At 39.7% G+C, this 19,771-nt stretch overlaps 1 protein-coding gene across 2 annotated transcripts in view; it reads left to right on the top strand.

Moving 5' to 3' along the window:
- The window catches only part of fam189a1 (family with sequence similarity 189 member A1), an 84,043-nt gene that overhangs the window by 20,470 nt on the left and 43,802 nt on the right, over nt 1–19,771 (top strand). For both annotated transcript variants that reach the window (XM_039796218.1, XM_039796219.1), the window contains exon 2: nt 14,583–14,639. In XM_039796218.1, the coding sequence (XP_039652152.1) occupies nt 14,583–14,639 (57 nt within the window). The remainder of the gene's footprint in view (nt 1–14,582; nt 14,640–19,771) is intronic.

The following is a 19,771-nucleotide window of genomic DNA, read 5'->3' as shown; positions in this document are numbered from 1 at the left end:
TTACATCCACCTTTCATACCTAGAGGGACAAGTGTTTGATACTCAAAATATAGTTGAACTTTAAATCACTCGCTTTATTCCTGGAGAAGATAGGAGGTTGTACAGTGAAGTCCTTATGGGTGCTGCCGCCTGTCTCTTCCGCTCTCTTCAAACCCTGTGTAAGGTTGTATCGTATGAACAGCTCTCACCACAGGCTACAGCGCCCAGCTGATATGTAAGTGAGAACATTACCCAGAGGCTGGCTTGCATGGGAAAAAAAAAAGACTTTAGGGGAAATTTTTGAACAAACATTAAATTGCTGTTTTATGGAAGAGAAAAAGATCAGCTCAGATATAACATAATAATACGTTAAAGCCAGATTGTGTTCTTAGTTTGCCCAGAGTTTCTAGTTAGATTTTCCTATAATGTAATGTAACCAACCAGCCACATGTGCTCATAAAAGCCTGATTAACTGATTACAGTGGCAGTAAAGCATGTAGCTTTAATCATGGTTAAACCAATGGATGCCAGCTGCCTCACTTCAGTACAGTCATCGCTATTTAGATGTGTTTACTCTGTAGTGGGAATATTGTGGCCAGAAATAAAAGCTGAAACCCACCAGTCGTCCTTTAAGCGTCACCCAAATTAATTTCTTTTTGAAATGGCTGCTGACACTCAAGACAGTGAACCTGATTCAATGAGCTTGAGGCAAGTCATGGAGAACTCCTCTCTGTGTTTCTTCATCGTCATTAGACACTAAATAAAGCGTGTGGCCATAATCGTTCACAGAGCCCTTTTTCAACATTAATTGCTTCATGACTTAAAAGTGATGCTCAGATGCCTCCCTGTGAATGACAGTTTGGTGTTTGTCTTAGTTTGTTCTAATGACTTGCAGAGTTCGATGCCTGCAGGGACATCAAGCTTTCCCACCAGCACTTATAAAAGTGTCTGATGAGTATGTCTCATTAACGAATTTGCAGCAGATGGGGAAACTCTTACTGATCCTATAGAACACAGTTTGGACTAAATAATAATAAATAAAAATGCAGTGAACAGTGTTAGAATAACTAGATCCGCACACGAAAGAGCTCCCGTTGGAAGGATTTTAATTCTAGTGAAACGGCTCAGAAGTTTGAGGAAGAGGCATAGGGTTCAAAACGTCACTAGCTTTAAAATCATTTTAATGGGAGCAATTTGGTGTGCAGATCTATTTACTTTCTATGCTATTGTTTTGATCCAGCATCCATCCCATTGGGCATTAGTTGTGTGTGTCTTCTTAATCGTACGTCCTGCAGCAGAAACACATGTTGTGGGTGAGATAAAATTGAAGTGAAAATCAGTTTCCAATTGATCCTTTCCTTTAAAAAAAAATGCAGATTGTTTGGTTGAAATTCATTAACACCCTTGAACTCCCTGCTTGTGTCATGATCCTCTTTTAAATCCCCCAGACACAGTAAAATAAAGTGTATTTTCCAAGTTCTAATCTTGTCTCCCTGTGTTGATTGTGCAGTGATCTCTTGTTATATGCTAAATAAATGTCAAACTGCAATTTTCTATTAGCTCATGGGTCAATGGGGCAATATTATAGGAGTGTGTTTGGATATTAGTGAGCAAAAACTTTGTTTACATTTCCAAAGAATATGGCTGAGGTCTAATTTACTAATTTGTCCCCACTCTTTATCCTGATCTAACTAAATGGGAGAGGGGACATCCTGCATGAGTAAAGGTTTTTGTTTTCATTATTATTAAAAACTAACTAGAAGTTTGATTAGATTTGGTCATAGATTTACAATAACTACAGTTGCCACACTGGGACATTACTTCTCAATATACAGTAACAATTGTTTTAAATATTTAGAAAAAAGCCAGTCTGATGTAGAACCACAACTCAACACTCTCTCTTTCTCGGTCTGCCACTCTCTCCTTTTAAATCTGGTCGGCTGCAAGGTGAGATTATCCTGTCAGCACAGGACTGAAAGCCTGATTCAGCTCTTGGTGTCACAGTATGCTGTATCCAGGATGGATGCATGGCTGGCTCACTGCTACACACTGCCGAGAGTCGCATCCCTTCACTCCTGAATTATGACTGCTGAGGCCCAAAAAGTGCCCATCCAGAACATTGAGCACAAGTTTGAGGATGAAGTTTGGTTAGTGTCACATCCAGGTGAATCTGAATCACTACCTTCTTTGTTCTGTTTTTCTGTCACCCATGTGCTCACACATACACATGCTACAGTGGGTGAGTGGTGGCTGTTATTAAAGCCTCTGTGACCCCAGTGTGTTGTGTTGGGTCACCATCAGGAGGGAAATTAGAGATATTGTCACCTGTCAATCATTCTTAGGCATTTTGTAGTAAAACCTCTCCACCCTGTCTGTGGAAATGTGTTTTGTCTTCCAGTTGATTTTCTCTGTGGTGAGGATTAAGCAACTGAACGTAACAGAGATTCTGTCATGTGTTGATTTTCATTCCAGTGATGCAGCCAGTAGAGTCCCACAGTCCAAACATATCTGGATAATTGAAAGGAAGACATCAATGTATTCCTCTTTTTTTCGATACTCCATATTCATTTGTTGCGGCATCAAACAAGCTCTTGTGAAATGAGAAGTAGCAGTCCATGTGTAACTGTGTGTTTGTGCTCATGCATGTGTGACGGGCCTGTGTGCAAGATACAGAGTCTGATGGTGATCTAAATCAGGAAGAGAAGCCTGACACAAGAAGACTCACACAGCAGCCTCTCCTCTCTCTTTTGTCTGTCTTTCTTTCTCTCAGCACGCTCACGACCAATCAGATCTGCTGTGTGCTCACAATGCAGGAAACAGGTCAAGGGTTTTTCATCCTCACACACTCCATTCTCGCTTCAGTCACTTTGTCTGAAGTAAAGGTTTTGTGGGACAGCACTGACACTGACCAAACAGGGAAACAGGGAAATCTTACCTCAGAAAGCAAGGCATCATGGTCATCTTAGGCTCATGTTATACTTTCTGTTAATAGCGCGTATGCATAGACAAACAGCTGCAACACAAGTGGTGGTGTTCACATACACCGCTGTGTACTTGTGCGTGTACCTGGAATATGAAAAGGTGTATACATTTAGGGCAGATCAGGGCATACTCGTCCTTGGTCGACACTTGAAGCATAAACATGAGAGGGTCACTGTATTGTTGTATTGTCTATATCCACGACGTTCCACTTCCTGGATTGCTCCGTTGCCGCTGGAAATTCTGCCGGATTTTACTCTTTTTGGCCGGATGTCTGTTACCTTCCTTTTTCTTTGTGTTGGAATTTTAAACTCTGGTCGATTTATGAGGACTATGGTTAACTGCTCCTACAGATCTCTGCAGGGTAAATGCAGACAGCTGGCTAGACTATCTGTCCAATTTGAGTTGTCTGATGCACAACTAAAACAACTTTTGAACAAATGTTTCACCAAAATAAGTTCCTTCCCGAGGCTATTTTGCAGTGGCATCGTGGCTCTGCCCGGTGCTTAGCGCCGCCCATGACAATTCTGATTGGTTTCTAGAAATGCCAATTAACCACAGCACATTTTTCTCGTGCTATGGATGAAGGTCTGGCAAAGCAAGACTACTGCATTGTTAATGCAACATACTCTTTCTCTTTTTTTTTTTTTTTTTTTTTTTTTTTTTTTTTTTTTTTTAAAAAAAAAAAAAAGGGAATAGGGGGGGTTTTTCCCTTTTTTTGTGGGCCCCCCAACCTTTTTCATTCAATGTGCATATCTTTATTTATATGAACGTATTTTATATAATTATATACTATTCAATATCATGTTCCTATTTCTTTATTTAAGGCTGCCAACCACTGCTGGTAAATATTGTAACTATTTTCTTATTGTTAAGTTGTGATTCACATTCAGACACACGTTTCGGAGTTGATTCATGGATTCAGCAGAGATACTACAGACCTCCATGAGTGAGAGGAGAGAAACAAAGGGGGGCTGAGATGCCACGCCCCCAGGCAGCAGCAGCAGTCAACCTGCTGTTGTTCCACTGTTTCCATGGCAACGGCTGCGAGGTGCTGCTGAGCTCCAAAGCAAAGCGATGATATACAAGATGGGGGGAGGGGGTTACGAAGGAAGAGCAGGTGGGTGGGTGGAGAGAAAAGGGAATACTGTAGGAAACGGATGTTAGGGGAAGAAAACGGCTGCTGTTGTTGAAACAGCGGGAGCACGAGGAGGCCAAATGCACACGTCTGTTAGCTTTGTCAGCATGAGACTCTGTATAGCAACATCTCATGACCCCTACAGTATCGTTCATATGCTCTCTGAGACTTACAGTACTGGGTGACACGGCTCGTTTATATGTTTGTATGTGAAAAACCTGTGTATTATACATACAAACTCACAGACACGTGTTGTGCCGCTCATTCATGGCCAGGAAAGGTTTCTTGAAGGTTGCTCAAAGCCAAAATTGTCACACAAGCATTAAGAGTTGAGCTCCCCTGATGCTACAGCTCACCTTCATATGTCTTTCATGTGGTCTCTCTCACACACACACACACACACACACACACACACACACACACACACACACACACACACACACACACACACATCTTCAAGGTGAAGTGAAGGTGATTTTTCTTTTTTTTCATATTCAATCTCATCCACATTTAGTGCATCATTCTTTTTACTCCTGTGAACTTGTCCTGTCAGAATATTTGAGTTTCAATTTGTGGACTTTTGCTCAAAAGCTAAACTGACATTGACATTCTTAATCAAAACCATTCAAAAAAATACAAATTGCTGCTTTTTTCCAGTTTCTATGAGATACACTTGTGAGTGAGGGTACAGGAGCATTTTTAGCATAAATAATAATACACTTTATTAGGTGCATTGTAGGTGCTCATCTAAATTAATCTAAGCAGCAGTGCAGGATTTAGCAGGGAGAGCAATAACAGAGAGTAGAACCTAACAGACACACATCAGAGAGATGTGACATATTTTATGTACATTTCACATTATATTCAATGCATGCACATCAACCTGTACAGAACAACTGATAAACTGTATAATTAACCCAAATAAAAGTATTAAAAAAAGTATAAAAGTTTGGATGCATTTTGAGCAGATCTTTTTTTTTGAATACTGCTTCAAAGATGAGTTTTCCTTTTTCCTTATTTTTAGGATTTAGATAACAACTTAATGTAGTTTTCTTCACAGAAATTAATAAAATGCTAGGAAATAGGCTAACTGTATGTGTTTTTTTTTTGTACGTTTTTCTTTTACACCCCTTAAAGGTCCCATGGCATGAAAATGTCACTGTATGAGGTTTTTTAAACATTAATATGAGTTACCCTAGCCTGCCTATAGTCCCCCAGTGGATAAAAATGGCGATAGGTGTAAACCGAGCCCTGGGTATCCTGCTCTACCTTTGAGAAAATGAAAGCTCAGATGGGCCCATCTGGAATCTTCCCTTTATGACGTCATAAGGGGAAAGGTTACCTCCCCTTTCTCTGCTTTGGTCATCCAGAGAATTTGGCCCGCCCATGAGAAAGAGAGAGACATCATGGCTTGCAAATGAGCTAAGCATGGCAGTTGGTCAAGGCCACACCCCCACCCTCCACCTTGCCCCCCCTCTCTCCTCCTCAATAGCATTTAAAGCTACAGACACAGAAATGGCACATCCTAAGGAAAGCTCATTGTGGGACTGGCTCTAGTGGCTGCAATTCTGCACCAAGGCTGAATTTTGGGAAAGAGACTTCAGATACAGTATTAGGGGACCACTAAGGCCTATATAAAAGCATCCAAAAAGCAACATGTCATGGGACCTTTAAAATAAAGAAGGCCTTGCCCCCTTTGAAGCTTTGACAACCCCTGGTGGGGGTCAGGACCCCCAGTTTGGGAACCAGTGAACAATTTTTTTGGACAAAGTGAAATTTTGACCTGATGATGGTGCTAAATGAAAAATCCAGTGATCACCAAAGTCTTCAGGGTTCATCCTCTAGGGCACATACAGTACATGTGTGTTCAAAATTTCATAGACATCCATCTTAAAATATTCTTCATGAACCTGATTGATGTTTGAAGCTGATTATCAAACACATCTTAATGTGATGAATCATTGTTGGAAAGAAATGTGATAACAAAAAATAAGCTGTCTGAGGAGGAAGTATAAATTACAAGAGCCAATGTACACAATGTACACTCACATGTAGCAAACTCTTGAAAGACAGCTGCTTTATAGAAGTTAATTTAATCATTTCATTAAAGGCCAGGATGGTGAATTTCCCCGGACATATTCTGCTCAGCCTTATTCTGCAGATTTAACTCATGCCTGCACTTGTAGGCAGAAACACGCAGAAACACACACACACACACACACACACACACACACACACACAGTACTCAACACAGTACAAAAAAGATGAGCTCAAAGAGAAACGGTTGACTGTGTAGAAAAGACTTTCTTCTCTTGACATCAAGCAAAAATGAAAGGAAATAAAAGGTGCTGTTTCACTTGAAAAAGAACAGCAGGAGAGGAGCTGGTTGATGGGCAGTTTCTGCAGCATGAGTGTGAATCAGTCTGTGTCAGAGAGGTTTGCTTATTTTAGCTATTGTATTAAGTTTTACCAAAGAATTTCTGATAAGGGAAGAAGTTCCACTCTTTCGATACTTCCGGCTTGTGAACTGGTTGCAGTTCCACTCGGATTCCATATAGGGGGCGCTCACAGGCGAGTGCAGAATGAATGGGACTCTATGGAGCTATACCCCTCAAAATCCACTTTTCTCAGGATATAACTTTTTTCTGGTAATTTGAATGTTGCATTCGAAAGTGGCTTTTTTTGTTTGTTCTAAAAAGCCTTTTAAAATGTCAATGACGTCATACACATCGTATGGCCAGAGATACTGCTTTACGGCAAGCTCTGAGTCACTTCCTTTTTTCTCTCGAGGCATCGACAACACAGCTGACAGGTTAGGCTCTCCCTGTTAACACACGTGCTAGAAAGAGGTTTGCTAATGTTTTAAAGACCACGCCGAAATATTCACTCTGACATTCTGGTTCCGCTTCGGATGCCGTCAAGTGGGATCTCTTGTTGTAATCAGACCTTCACTGACCAATCAGCATTCATTAGCAGAATGCTAGCGTGTTATGGGCAACAACGACTCAACTTGTAAGAAATCAAAAGGACATAAGTACTCGTTCATTCAGCTTTTGACATATAATCCATGTTGAACTTGCAAAAACTACAATCAAATCTGAGATTTGTCAACGGCAATCAGGCGAAAGAGACAAATTTAGTCGTCTAGCTCATAGAGCCCCATTCATTTTGCACTCGCCTGTGATCACCCCCAGTGGAACTCTGGTGGAACTGCAACGGAATTTGGTACAATGGGGCTTAATAGGGAGTGAAACGGCTCGCCGTAAACCGGCTCTGGTTTTACCATGTATGACAAGGTTTCTAGTGTGTGTGTGTGTGTGTGTGTGTGTGTGTGTGTGTGTGTTTTGTTTTCTGAGCTATAAGCGGTATAACGTATTGCTTGGGCCCCTGGATTTTGGCCCCAGACAGACAATGTTGGACTCCTGTGTTTGTGTGTGTGTGTTTGTGTTTGTGTTTGAGATGTGGGAGATTCATGTGTAGTGTGTCCATGAAGCCTGTCTGAACCAGCAAAGGGTCTCTGCCCCTCTCAGTGCAGCAGCTGATGGGAAATCATTATGTATCCTGGCAAATGGCCAATTCATGGTTACCAGGGCAACCACACTGGCCCCATCCATCTTGGCAATGATGATGTTTGAGAAACAGCCTGCTTTCTAAACCCTCACTCTCAATAATGGCTTCTTTGATTGGCACCACACATAAATGAATAAGAATGGGTCAAGACTGTGATTTAGGAAGAATCTATAGCAGCTTCAGCACTCTCATATCTTTCTCTCTAATCAGTAGTATGGAGTCACAAACACCACCCTTGTCTGGTTATTATGGAAGTCTTCACTTTGGATATTAGGAAGAAGAGGTTGTTTATTCACTCATCTGCTAATTGATTTTTTTTAGAAGAAACAACACTTAATGAGACATGAAAGTTATGTAAACAAGTGATAGCATAGAAACAATAATATAATAGAAATGTATTGTCAACAGAGGTTTCCATTTTGTAATTTTGCTATTTTGTTCTATTCTGTACACACAACATATTGTATGTCTCTATGGGAAAGGGGATTCCTTCTCTTTTGCTCATACTGAGGTTTCTTCCATTTCTTCACCGTGTTTTGGGGGGAGTTTTTCCTTATTAAAGAACAGAGTGTGAGAAAAACTTGTGATTTGTGAGGCTTTATGAATAAAATTGATTTGACACAGTGTTTAGTTCTCAGAATCAGAAGTAATTCCTCTAATAAAAAAACATTTATGATGTAAATCAATGCAATACAGCAGCTCTGCAAAAACATTTTTTTCCCTACATCTACTTGTTTGTGTGTTTGATTGCATTAAAATAAACAGGTTGTTTCTATTCCCTGTGTAAATTTTACATTTGTTTCTGATATCATCGAATATTTTAGCTAGATGGGTTTACAATTCTAGCCGGTTTGGTTTTATTGTTGGCTCCCATGTATCCACTTACACATTGAGAGAAAAAGAAACACTCAACCAAACTGAACAACCATCTCTAAAATATTCTGTCTGACATCATAAGAGCTCAATTTATACCAGAGATACAGTTGGCCATTACATTTTTTTTAACAATCAAAAATGTTTCCTGAGCCCATGAAATCATCTACCTACGTCTTTTAACCAAAATGGGACTACAGGAATTAAATAATACTCACTTCTGTTAGTCATTAAGTCTGTCCTGAGATATAAAAATACTCACTCTTTTCATCTCTTTCTGGCAGTAAACCAATGACAGGCTGTTCTCATGAACAATTCATACATACAGCTACGAAAAGTAATGCACTTTAATTTGTATGTCCTTCCCATTTATTGTTGTATGCACCACATTGACTGCTGCTGTATAAGATCATCCTGGTCCGCATAGATGTGTCATAAAACATAGGCCTTGTCAAGCAGTGCCTAAACTTAGCTGTCGTCGCTTCATGTTGGCCACTTTTTGACTGCTAAATTGAACTGTAACAGCCTCTGAAACACCCCACACCTCACGGTGCTCTGTACCCGGCTCACAATAACCTTTTGTCCGTTAAACTTAACTGTCATGTGACTGGTTATCACGTGAGTTTTAGTCAAATAAGTCAACAGTAATGATGCCTCTACTGCCAATTAGTGAACTGTATAATTGCCTAAATGTACAGAGACAATATATGTTTGAAAAAGATAATATAATTACTACAAACCAAATGGTGCTCCCTATTTATCATGAAGAAACTAATCCCTTGTTTCCATGGTCTATGACATAAATTTTCACCAAATGTAATATTTAAAGAATAGAAAAACAGACCTGAATGTCTGTCATATTTTCTCTAATCAGTATCAAGATAAGGTTAAAAACAAGGAAGAGCAGAGAAGCCCACACACTTTTTCCCAGAAGTTCCTCCTGTGTCTCAGCCACCTTAATTGACTCCTCCCAAAGTTAAGAAGGATTGCCTCCAAATCAAGGTCCTTCCAAATCACTGAGCTCCTTACTCGAAGCTAAGACCATAAACGCAGCTCATTCTCTCAGTCAGTACTCCAAATCTCTGGGTTAGTACACAAATAGAACAAGACAATTAGAGTTTGTTTTACAGCTCCAATATCTCCTCTCCACCACTTCCTAGAGGGTGATCAATCTCATAATCTTTTAATAGACAATCCTTAATAATACCCCAAGATACCTTAACCTATTTTTAAGAGATAACTTGGAGGTGCTTATCTTCATCCTTATGACACATTTGACTATTAACCACATAAACCACACTGCACATTAGAGGTAGTTAACGATCAGAGGGACATCGTCTGCAAATATCTAAATATCTGTAATGTCAAAATCTCTGGATGCACAAAATAACTTCGATTTAAACAGAAATTGAATAATCCTGAGTCATGTTTTCACATTTTTCACATATCCCAAATGAAACTCTGTTACTCCAAACTTCCTATAATGTCTAGGACAGAAATAACTTGCTGTAATGTGAGAAAGAAAACATCTCTCATTCACACAAACATTTTATTTGATTACATGATGAAAAATTTCCATTTGTTTTTTTGTTCTTCCGTAGTTAAATGCAGGTTTTGTTGTACTAAAGCTGTGTACTGGGTTGTGAATGTGTGTTCTGTGTTGTGAGTTGTGTGTGTGTGTGTGTATTTTTCTGTGGCAGCTACACAGCCTCATCACTTGCTGGGTTTCACTCAGACAGGGATCCAGCAGTGTTCATGTGGCCTTTTTTCTGTCATAAAGGAGTTTGAGTTCAAACCTTTTCACACTGACTGTGCAAAAAGGCACTGATCTGTAAAAAGGAAGTTTTAAGTTGTTGGATTTTAAATGTTGCTTTGTGGTGGGCCTCAAATGACGTGTCACCTCTGGTTGTGTGTGTGTGTGTGTGTGTGTGTGTGTGTGTGTGTGTGTGTGTGTGTGTGTGTGTGTGTGTGTGTGTGTGTGTGTGCTTGTCTCTGTCAGAGTATCAGAGTAATGCATTCTTTTATGGCTCCACTGATCCCGTCCTGTGAAAAGCGAAAGCCTCGCTTTTATCTCTCATTCCATTTACATTTATCAGTAAAGTGTCTGTGTGTGTCTCCTTGTGCATCTGCATTTTAGTGTGTTTTGTGTGTGAGTGTGTTGTGATTTTGTGTGTGTGTGTGTGTGTGTCATATTAGCCCGGAGTTGCAGTTTTAAATAAAATAATTTCGTTTTTTATGCTCACTTTATCAAATCATCTGTCATTTTGAGGTTGTTACCCACCATCTACATGTCACTTAAGCAGATATGCCTAATAATCTGAACATCCTGCTCTGTTGACGAACTGCCATCAAATATTAGATGTCTTTAAGTGTTATCCAACTCTGACATTAAAACTCTGGTCCCTTTTGAGCCTTTTATTGTTAACATAAAACCTTCTGCCAGGTGTTATTTACAAAGTTAGTTCAAGGTTTCCTAAGTGAGAGTTTGAATGTTACCTTCAGTAACAAAAGAGTAACACAAGCTGTCTCCTACTTGCTCCTGCCGTTTATACCTGTACTTAAGCAGCCACATTTCTAGATTGTGGCTGTGCTTTAATTGTCAACTGTGTAGCTAGTCTCGCATTGCGAGACCTATCTCCACAGCACTGTGGAGCAAGGTCTGGCTACTGTAACACCACACATACATTCTGGGATAGGAGAAAAAAACCATCTGAGTTGTTTGTTTTTTCTTGCCGGTGGCTCTGCAAAATAGTCTTGGAAAGAAAACACCACTTAAAATATTAAATGAAGTTAATTGTTCACACCATACAGTGATGTGAGCCATATAAATTAGCTGGATACATGGTTTAACGTAATTTGATCTTTATACTTCATCGAATAGCAATCCTCATATTGGTCCCAAAACGTTCCAGTTAGATAGTAAATGTCGTAAAAATGTTCTTTGTAAATCTTTACAATCATTTCCCGAAAGAACCAAGCAGGCCTGCACTGTTGCATGATCCTTTTCTTCAAAACTTGCCATTTTCAACGTGTAGCTTGCTAGCTCGAAGTTTGTTGTTGTTTTTTACCGAAGACAACGGAGTTGGAGAACGGCAACACACAGAGAGCGGAAGGTGAGGGGCAACGCCTGAGGGCAGGCTTTATCCTGAAAATGTACTTTCAGTTGATTCAGACTACTGTGTAGATATCTTCATTCTTTAAATCTTTTTTTATATACTGTATATCTTTTTTTATTCCCTACGTAGTGTATGTTAGCAAAAGGAAAACTGTAGCACCTCGTCTCCTGCTTCACAGACTTTGGAGGAGAAGTGACAAAACAAGAAGAACAAAGAGAAAGTACTTCTTTGGCAAAAATAGACCCAGCTTGTAAAGATAGTGAAACACTGCTAACACACACAGCACACCGGCTGCAGATTGTCTCTGGCAGTCGCAACAGAGCTGGACAGCAACATAATTGCACCCAGTGGCACTTAGGGAATCATAGGCTTTATTCTGGTGCTATCTAAGCATGACTGTGGATTTGACGGCAACTGCAAATGTATAAAAATCCTCCATCCATCCATCCATCCATCCATTCATCCATCCATCCATCCATCGTCATCTGCTTATCCGGGGTCGGGTCGCAGGGGACCCCAAACTTCACACTGGGTTTGTTTAACTATATTCGTGGGGTCCAAAAACCGTGACTCCAGTATATTTGTGGGGTCCCAACAGCTTTGTGGGGCCAAAATGCTGGACACCACAAGTTTAAAGGGCTGTTTGAGGGTTAAGACTTGGTTGTAGGATTAGGGATAGAATTAGATTATGGTTAAGGTGAGGGTAAGGGTTAGGGTTAGGCATTTAGTTGTGATGGTTAGGGTAAGGGGCTAGGGAATGCATTATGTCAATGACGGGTCCCCACAAAGATAGTGCCACAAACCTCTGTGTGTGTGTGTGTGTGTGTGTGTGTGTGTGTGTGTGTGTGTGTGTGTGTGTGTGTGTGTGTGTGTGTGTGTGTGTGTGTGTGTGTGTGAGAGAAAGAAGTGAAAGATTGACTAGAGAGTGCAACAAGATGGAGAGGGAAACAGAAATAAGAAGCCTGGATAGAGAGTAGTTAGAGTGAGAGTGTAAGTGCAGAAATACACTGTGATTGTGTGGGCGCAGAGCAGGAGCAAGAAATACAGATATGGAGTGTGATACAGGGAGAAATTGGAAAGGGAAAGATTAAGAGAGAGAGAGAGAGAGAGAGAGAGAGAGAGAGAGAGAGAGAGAGAGAGAGAGAGAGAGAGAGAGAGAGAGAGAGAGAGAGAGAGAGAGAGAGAGAGAGAGGATATCAAGAAAAGGTAAGGAGGAGAGCAAGATGGGGGATATGGGGAGCACGTTGGTGTTTAATGAAGGGTGAAGAAAGGTGAAAGGCACAGAGAGAGACCATGGAGGAATAGAGCACTGGAGGCTATGAGTACCCTTTGTTCACATACGCTTCGATGATGCGTAAATTCACATCTACAGTAACAGGCACTGTAAAAGAATGCAACACCACGCCCAAGTGAAATGTGCTGAGAAAAACAATAGTTTTTTTTTTTCATTTAAATTAAATTTAATCAGTATCTCTTTTTTTTTTTAAACTGTTAAGTGTGACATTGTTACAGAAGACAAACAGACCGTTTAAATCAAGTAGACCGCTCAATAACACGACTGGAGTAATAAGTATTACAGGGAATCACAGACATCACAACAAGGTGGGTCCAGATAGCTTGAATTGTTTCATTTCAGCCAACGCATCGAGCTGCAGGGTAACTGGTTCCAGGTAGATGGAGCACAAAATCTAAAAGCAAATCAGTGCTAATGGAAAAACCTGGAGCACCAAAAAGTCCTGAGAGACAGTCTGATGAAGTCACCATGGTAGTAACACAAGAAGGCCTCCGAATTAAACCACAAAATACATGTTGTTGTTTGTTTATGCCATCTTTAGATTGACACATATATCTGATCTGACGCCCCTATCAGCAGGACAGCATCATTTGTCTGTGCCTCCCAAAACTGTTACAAATTACTGTTGAAAACTAAATCCGTTTTATTATGTGACAATGCTCTGGTTACGGTTTGGTTAGGTTAAGGCACAATTATTAGTGTATGTATATGTGAGATTATTGTGACTGCATTGTCTTGTTGTGATGTAATATATATATATATATATATATATATATATATATATATATATTATATATATATATATATATATATATATATATATTAAATGAGAAATACATGCAGAGTTTCCTGTGTGGTGGATCAAGTTGTGTGAGGAGTAAATTACACTTTTAAGAAGCAGGGAACACATTAGAATAGCTTTTAAAAGCTCAACCAACTGTGAAAAGATGTGGCATTGCACTTATGCACATATAACCACCTCAAACTACAGGATTGTGTTGTTCATTTATTCCCAGCTAAAGGGAAAAGAAACGGTGAAAGAGTGAGCCTGTGAATACATGATGAGCAGTTGACAAATCTGACAGCAGATGGGCACAGAATTGCCAAACGAACAACAGCTCCCACCTGATCTGTGTATTACTCATCCCATCATGTAGAAGATGATCTTTCCAATCAGTGTATTTGCCAGAGAAACCACAGAAGAAGTGAATCCCATATTGACAGTCTGTTTTTGTGTATCAGAGGACAAGCGACTGAAGGACTTTAAATAGATGCAGAGTTAATTACTGTGTGTTGTTTGTGCCTGTGAACAGTATAGGACAATTTGGGTTTATTACAACTTTAGTCTTCATTTTTATCTAAATTCTATACATCCAAGGTGGGAGTTGCCAGTATCCGTATCCAAGTGCCAAGTACCACACTGTAACAAAATCACTAATTATTACAAAAGATTTAATACCTGTAAGATCATCTGACTGCTAATTTTGCTTGCATCATCATACTCATTTCCCAGATCTTAGCAATTATCTTGGTGATTAAAATGTTATTATATGTCATTTATCATTATTGTTTCCACATAGCTGTCAGTATCAATCACCTCTTACAGCATCTGTTTTCTGGTCCTCTCTGCCAGGTGCTGCTCTCTGGACTGATCGGAGTGGTGTCATGGAAGAGGCCGCTCTCTCTTGTGGTGAGTGTCCTCTGAACACCCACACTCAGCTGCTAATCGTACAACTCTAAACAACGAAATAATACCCAAGAGAGGGACATGTGCCGTTATACGAGACAGTGAAACAGATGCTGTGTTTCTTTCCTATTAGGATCACCACGTGTAGATTAGTAGACATTAGAATACAATCATGACAAAGCATAAGACATCATTAACTGCTGACCTGAGATGATGTAGCTATAGAAAACAACAGAAAAGCTGTGAAAATTGATTTTATTATGTGCAGTATCTCTACACCTATATATAGATCTCAGGCTTTCATCTCAGTTTATTGACACAATGTGACAGGGTGCTAAAAAGTATAAACCTTGCTGCTGGTCACACTTGTGGTTTAGCAGCCCTATAAACTGTGACTCTCTGTGAACACAGTTTCCACTTTGGGGCATGTTCAGGTTGTGTTAAAATCCCTAGATCACAGCTCCAGTGTATGTTTTCACAGCCGCTGGACTAGAAACTACAGGACTAAAGTCAGTTAGAAGTCTCAGCAGTTTTCACCTTTCTTGTCTCTGCTTGCCTAGAATCATTGAACTATGTTACTAATTTAGAACAGGATAACTTACCAGGATAGCTCACTATTTGCATTTGACTGTAGTGTAGAGCAACCTTTTAAGAGCATCTCTCCAGTGATCACATAATTAATCACATGCATGCTCTTTGCAAGAATAACCAATGTGAGACTTTATGAGAGGAATTACCCTACTGCCATAATAAGTTCATGTTATTGTTAATTATTGATTGTGTAAAATCCTTAAAGTATCCAGTGGCAAATAACGTGGAATTGACCAAAATCCATTAAACCAATTAATTATAATAATATTGTTTGAATATGTGCATTATGAATTTCTTTCCTGCTCCAGTTTTGAGAAATGTTGTTGCTGCTGCTGTGGTTTAGACAATTATGTTGCATGGGAAGTGACTGCTCTTGTTGTTTGAACCCCTGCTAAAAAACAAGAACCAGGGGAAAAAAGATGCAAATCAAATGCATATAATAGGCCATTCTGAATCATATTGCTTCGGCTAATGTATTATTCCTCCGACATGGGTCAGAAGTTCTGAAATTGTGCAGGAGTAAAAGTGAAGGATTTTTACTTTTTTTAAATACGGGCCCTGATCCTTCAGTGTTGCTTTAATTTTATTTTTAGTTAATTAATTTAATTTTATACTTTTTATTGATCCCCTTTGGGGAAATTACAATTGAGTGGTGAAATGTTTCTCTTCTTCCCAACACTTCCAGGGAATCATTTCTCTGCCATAATAGAGCCATAAAACCTTCAATTGACTTTCATGTAGGGCATGTTGTAGCCCACACTCCCCTTACCTGCATGTGTGATGCATAACATAAATCATTATTTTTTTCAATCCTTTACACTACAAAAAGACATATATGTGCATTATAGTTTACTTGTGACTGAAGATTTTCTCTATCTGACTACATATCTTTCAGTCTTACTGTTCTTAACGATCAGGACTGGAGTGCAGCACAAACAAGCCCGATTCTATTTCATGCTCTCTTAATGCCGCAAATAATCTCATCTCATTTCTGCTGCTTCACCACATCATGGTTGTACCCGTCCCTGCATATCACTTGTCTTGTTGCTCCCTTTAGTTTTATCACCTTGCATCCCTGCTACACATATCTGCATCGTCTCCTTTCACATTTCTATTCCCCTTCCCGTCTTTGCCTTTGTGTACTGTCACACCAGAGAAAGTGATTGAATCGTGTCTGCTCTTGTGGATCAAAGGAAATATACCATCATTGGAGGTGTGATTTGGCCGCACTGTAAAAGAGTTAAATCCTCTTACCTCTCTTTTTTTTTAAAGCATGACTAATTTACTAAAATAGTCTGTGCCTGTTAGAACACAGAGATGTCAGTCTGAGGCCACTTTTTTCTGTCTGTAGAGGGGTCTAAAAGATAATATCTGGTGTGGTTTCTGTGACTGTTGCATGTGATTTTCAGTCCTGACAGTCAAGCTTGTCAATTTCTGGCCTCGACCCAGCGCTGACTGGCAGGTGACTAATACACCGGCTGAACGCTTTCAGGCCTGGCAACGCTACACCATCCCATCTGCCAACTGTGGGTGGCTACGCTCTGCATCGTGATTCGTAATAACTGGAGTTTCTCCAAACCGTTTAAGTATGTGTGTAAAAGACTTGGTTTTCTTTGCTGACTTATTCGAGATCGGTCTATTAAATGTTGGAACAAGGTCCAGGGGATAATTGTTAGATCCGGGCAGTTTACTCTGCTAATAAATTTAGGGCTGAAAGGATTAGTTAATTACTCAAGTAATCAGTTTGTAGAGAATTAATCTGCAACTGTTTTGATAATTTATTGTATAAGTACTTTATCAAGCAAAAAAGGCAAATATTTGATCATGTTCATTTGCTTCCTGGCACAGAGTTAGATGAAAATTTTGATACTACTCGTATATCTGCAGTTAGCTTAGCTTAGCTTAGCACAAATACTGGAATCAGAGGGAAACAAATAGCCTGGCTCTGTCCAAAGGCAACAAAATTATTTTTTTAGTGTAAGTGGAAAAATAAATGTGCCGGATAGGGTTGCCACCCGTCCCTTAAAATACGGAAACGTCCCATATTTAAAAATAAAATAGTGCGTCCTGTTCCTGTAGAAGCCACGAGTCTGTATGAAATCAACATTGTTTAAAGAAAAATATCTTTGATGTCCTTTATTTTTCTGCATGAAAAGTGGCAACCCTATGCCGGAGTATTTCTTGGCCCGGTGTAATGACTTCCTGGAGTCACCACTGGTTGCCCGGCAACCTTGTAGAGAAGACAAGACTCCAGGCTAAGCTAACCTGCTTCTAGCTGTATCTATATAAAAGACAGGTGTAAGAGTGGGATTTCTTTTCTATTTTTTTTCTATTCCTTTTGTTATGGGCATGTTTTATCATTTTATAGACTGAAGAAAACTATTTATGAATCAAATAATGCAAACAATCGTTAGTTGCAGTCCTAAAACAATTGGTATAAAATATTAAAATAAATAATTTCTTCTAATTATAACAATCTGTCAGCATTTTGAGATGTACAAAATGTTTGCAGCTTTCTGAGACATTTGCATTTATGCAGAAGTATTAATAGAAGTAAAAGTAGAAAAGGCGAGACAGGCTTTGGTTCCGACACATTGCAGTCAAGTCAGTGTATATCACTGAGTGCAAGTTTGGATGGTTGGAGACTGGATGCTTTCATGACAGAGTGGAAAAAACAATGGCACTATTTTGGGGAGAAAAGATGTGTTGAATTTGAAATTCTGTCTACCCCCAAACTTTTCTTGTAAACTCCACATCAAGATATATTGATATATTGTGCTTAGGGGAATGAAAAAACACATTGTAACCATGTTTGAAGGAAATCCTCCTCTTCCACCTTATCTGAAACATCTTATAAACATTGTAGTTGTCTATCCAGTCAAGTCTGCTGCATTAATGCAGTGGCAGATTTACTCCGTATCACTTGAGGCAGGAGAAAGACAAGACTACCTGCAGTCTTCTGCTGTTTGTGACTGTGATGGATTATGTGTTTAGAGAGAGACAGAAAGACAGAGAGAGAGTTAGAGGGCATTAAGTCCCTGTTTGCCCTGTTGGGAAACAAGACAGCGATAGTCTACAGTGTGGAGTATTTGTCTCAGGAAGCCTCAACTGTTCCTTGTTGCTGTTATTAGTTTAAAGTGTAAGTATGTAAAGTACACACAACACGTCTTTAGATACTTCTATACTGTATTAGTGTGCAGATCGGGCCTTTTTTCTGAACAGCCGGGTCCGGACGGGCTCAGTTCGGGTATCCATCCTCTATACTGTATATATTTAAATGTACAGTTAGTTATATTTTAAAGGTAAACTATTATGCTATTTAATATTTTTTTAAACTTTTTCTCATACTGCCGATGGACCTTTTTCACAGCAGACATTTTTACTTGTTATAGTAGGAAAAACACAGCTGAAATTGATAACCTTAACGATGGCTCAATTCCATCAAATGTCCCAGTAAGCTAGTTCAGTGAGTCGGCAAGAACAATACCAGGGCCTCTCCTAAGTGGAATGCAGACAGCATTAATGGTTTTGAATACACCTGTGCTTTTCCTACTATGACATGTCAACATGTCTGCCGTGAAAAAGGTCTATGGCTGCTGCACCTGTATTCACCGTCTGTCTGAGATACTCTGCTGGAGCGCTTAAGCCCCCACCCCTGAAAAAAACGTCCAGTCTGCTTTGATTGGTCAACATTTCTGGATCCCAGCATCTGTGCTTTGCTCCCTCTGTCTCCCTACCATTGAGTATAGCACCACTGTACTACCGTGAAAATTAGCAAAAAATTAGCAACATCTGCAACCAAGCCTACAGGTTCCCTTGACTTTAGCATGTAGCTATGTGTCGCAGTGTATGTAATGTAAACACTACAATAACATACCTGGAGCAGATGACCATATAAATAAATCCGGCCTGGTATGACGGCAGTTCCAGCAAAAAAACTGTTGGAAATGAAGTGTTCAGAACAATCTGAAATCTATGGTTTTTGCTCACAGGATTTTTGTTTTTACACGTTTATTATTTGAAGCTTTGGCCATGTGAACATCCAACATTGTAACATTATATTCATGACAGTAAATAAGTAAAAGCATAATTGGTTTCCTTTAATCTATACAATTCCAATGCAGCACTTTGTCGTACCAGAACATCATCTTCTTGACTTGCGCTCCTTCTGTACAATGTGTTCTCTCTCATGCCAAGAGTTACATGCGGAGATCGATACCCCTCTCTGTGTTAAAGCTTTAGTGCGTAACTTTTTGATATTAATGAACGTCCGTTACATTCAAGCCATTGCTAAATAAGTTGATGCAAAGCTAATTAAGATTATCAGCTCCACAAAACTCTCTCTGTATTTCTCAGTATGGCTATGTTCAGAAACTGGTGTCGTTTGGCAACTTTCGCTCGCAGAAACTCAAGTGAAGATAATTACCTCTTCTGAAGAGTCCATCTTGTTTTTTTAATTCTCCGTGTCCTCCTTGGCTACTAGCAACTGTGTGGAGTAGGGGTGGGGGCGCATGCGCGATTATGGAAGGCTTGTGTCATGTGGA

This window comes from Perca fluviatilis, chromosome 3 (assembly GCF_010015445.1).
Source record: "Perca fluviatilis chromosome 3, GENO_Pfluv_1.0, whole genome shotgun sequence".
In the NCBI taxonomy this organism is placed as follows: Eukaryota; Metazoa; Chordata; class Actinopteri; order Perciformes; family Percidae; genus Perca; species Perca fluviatilis.
Note: the sequence above shows the minus strand (reverse complement) of the source record. Positions and strands in the feature narration are given on the sequence as shown.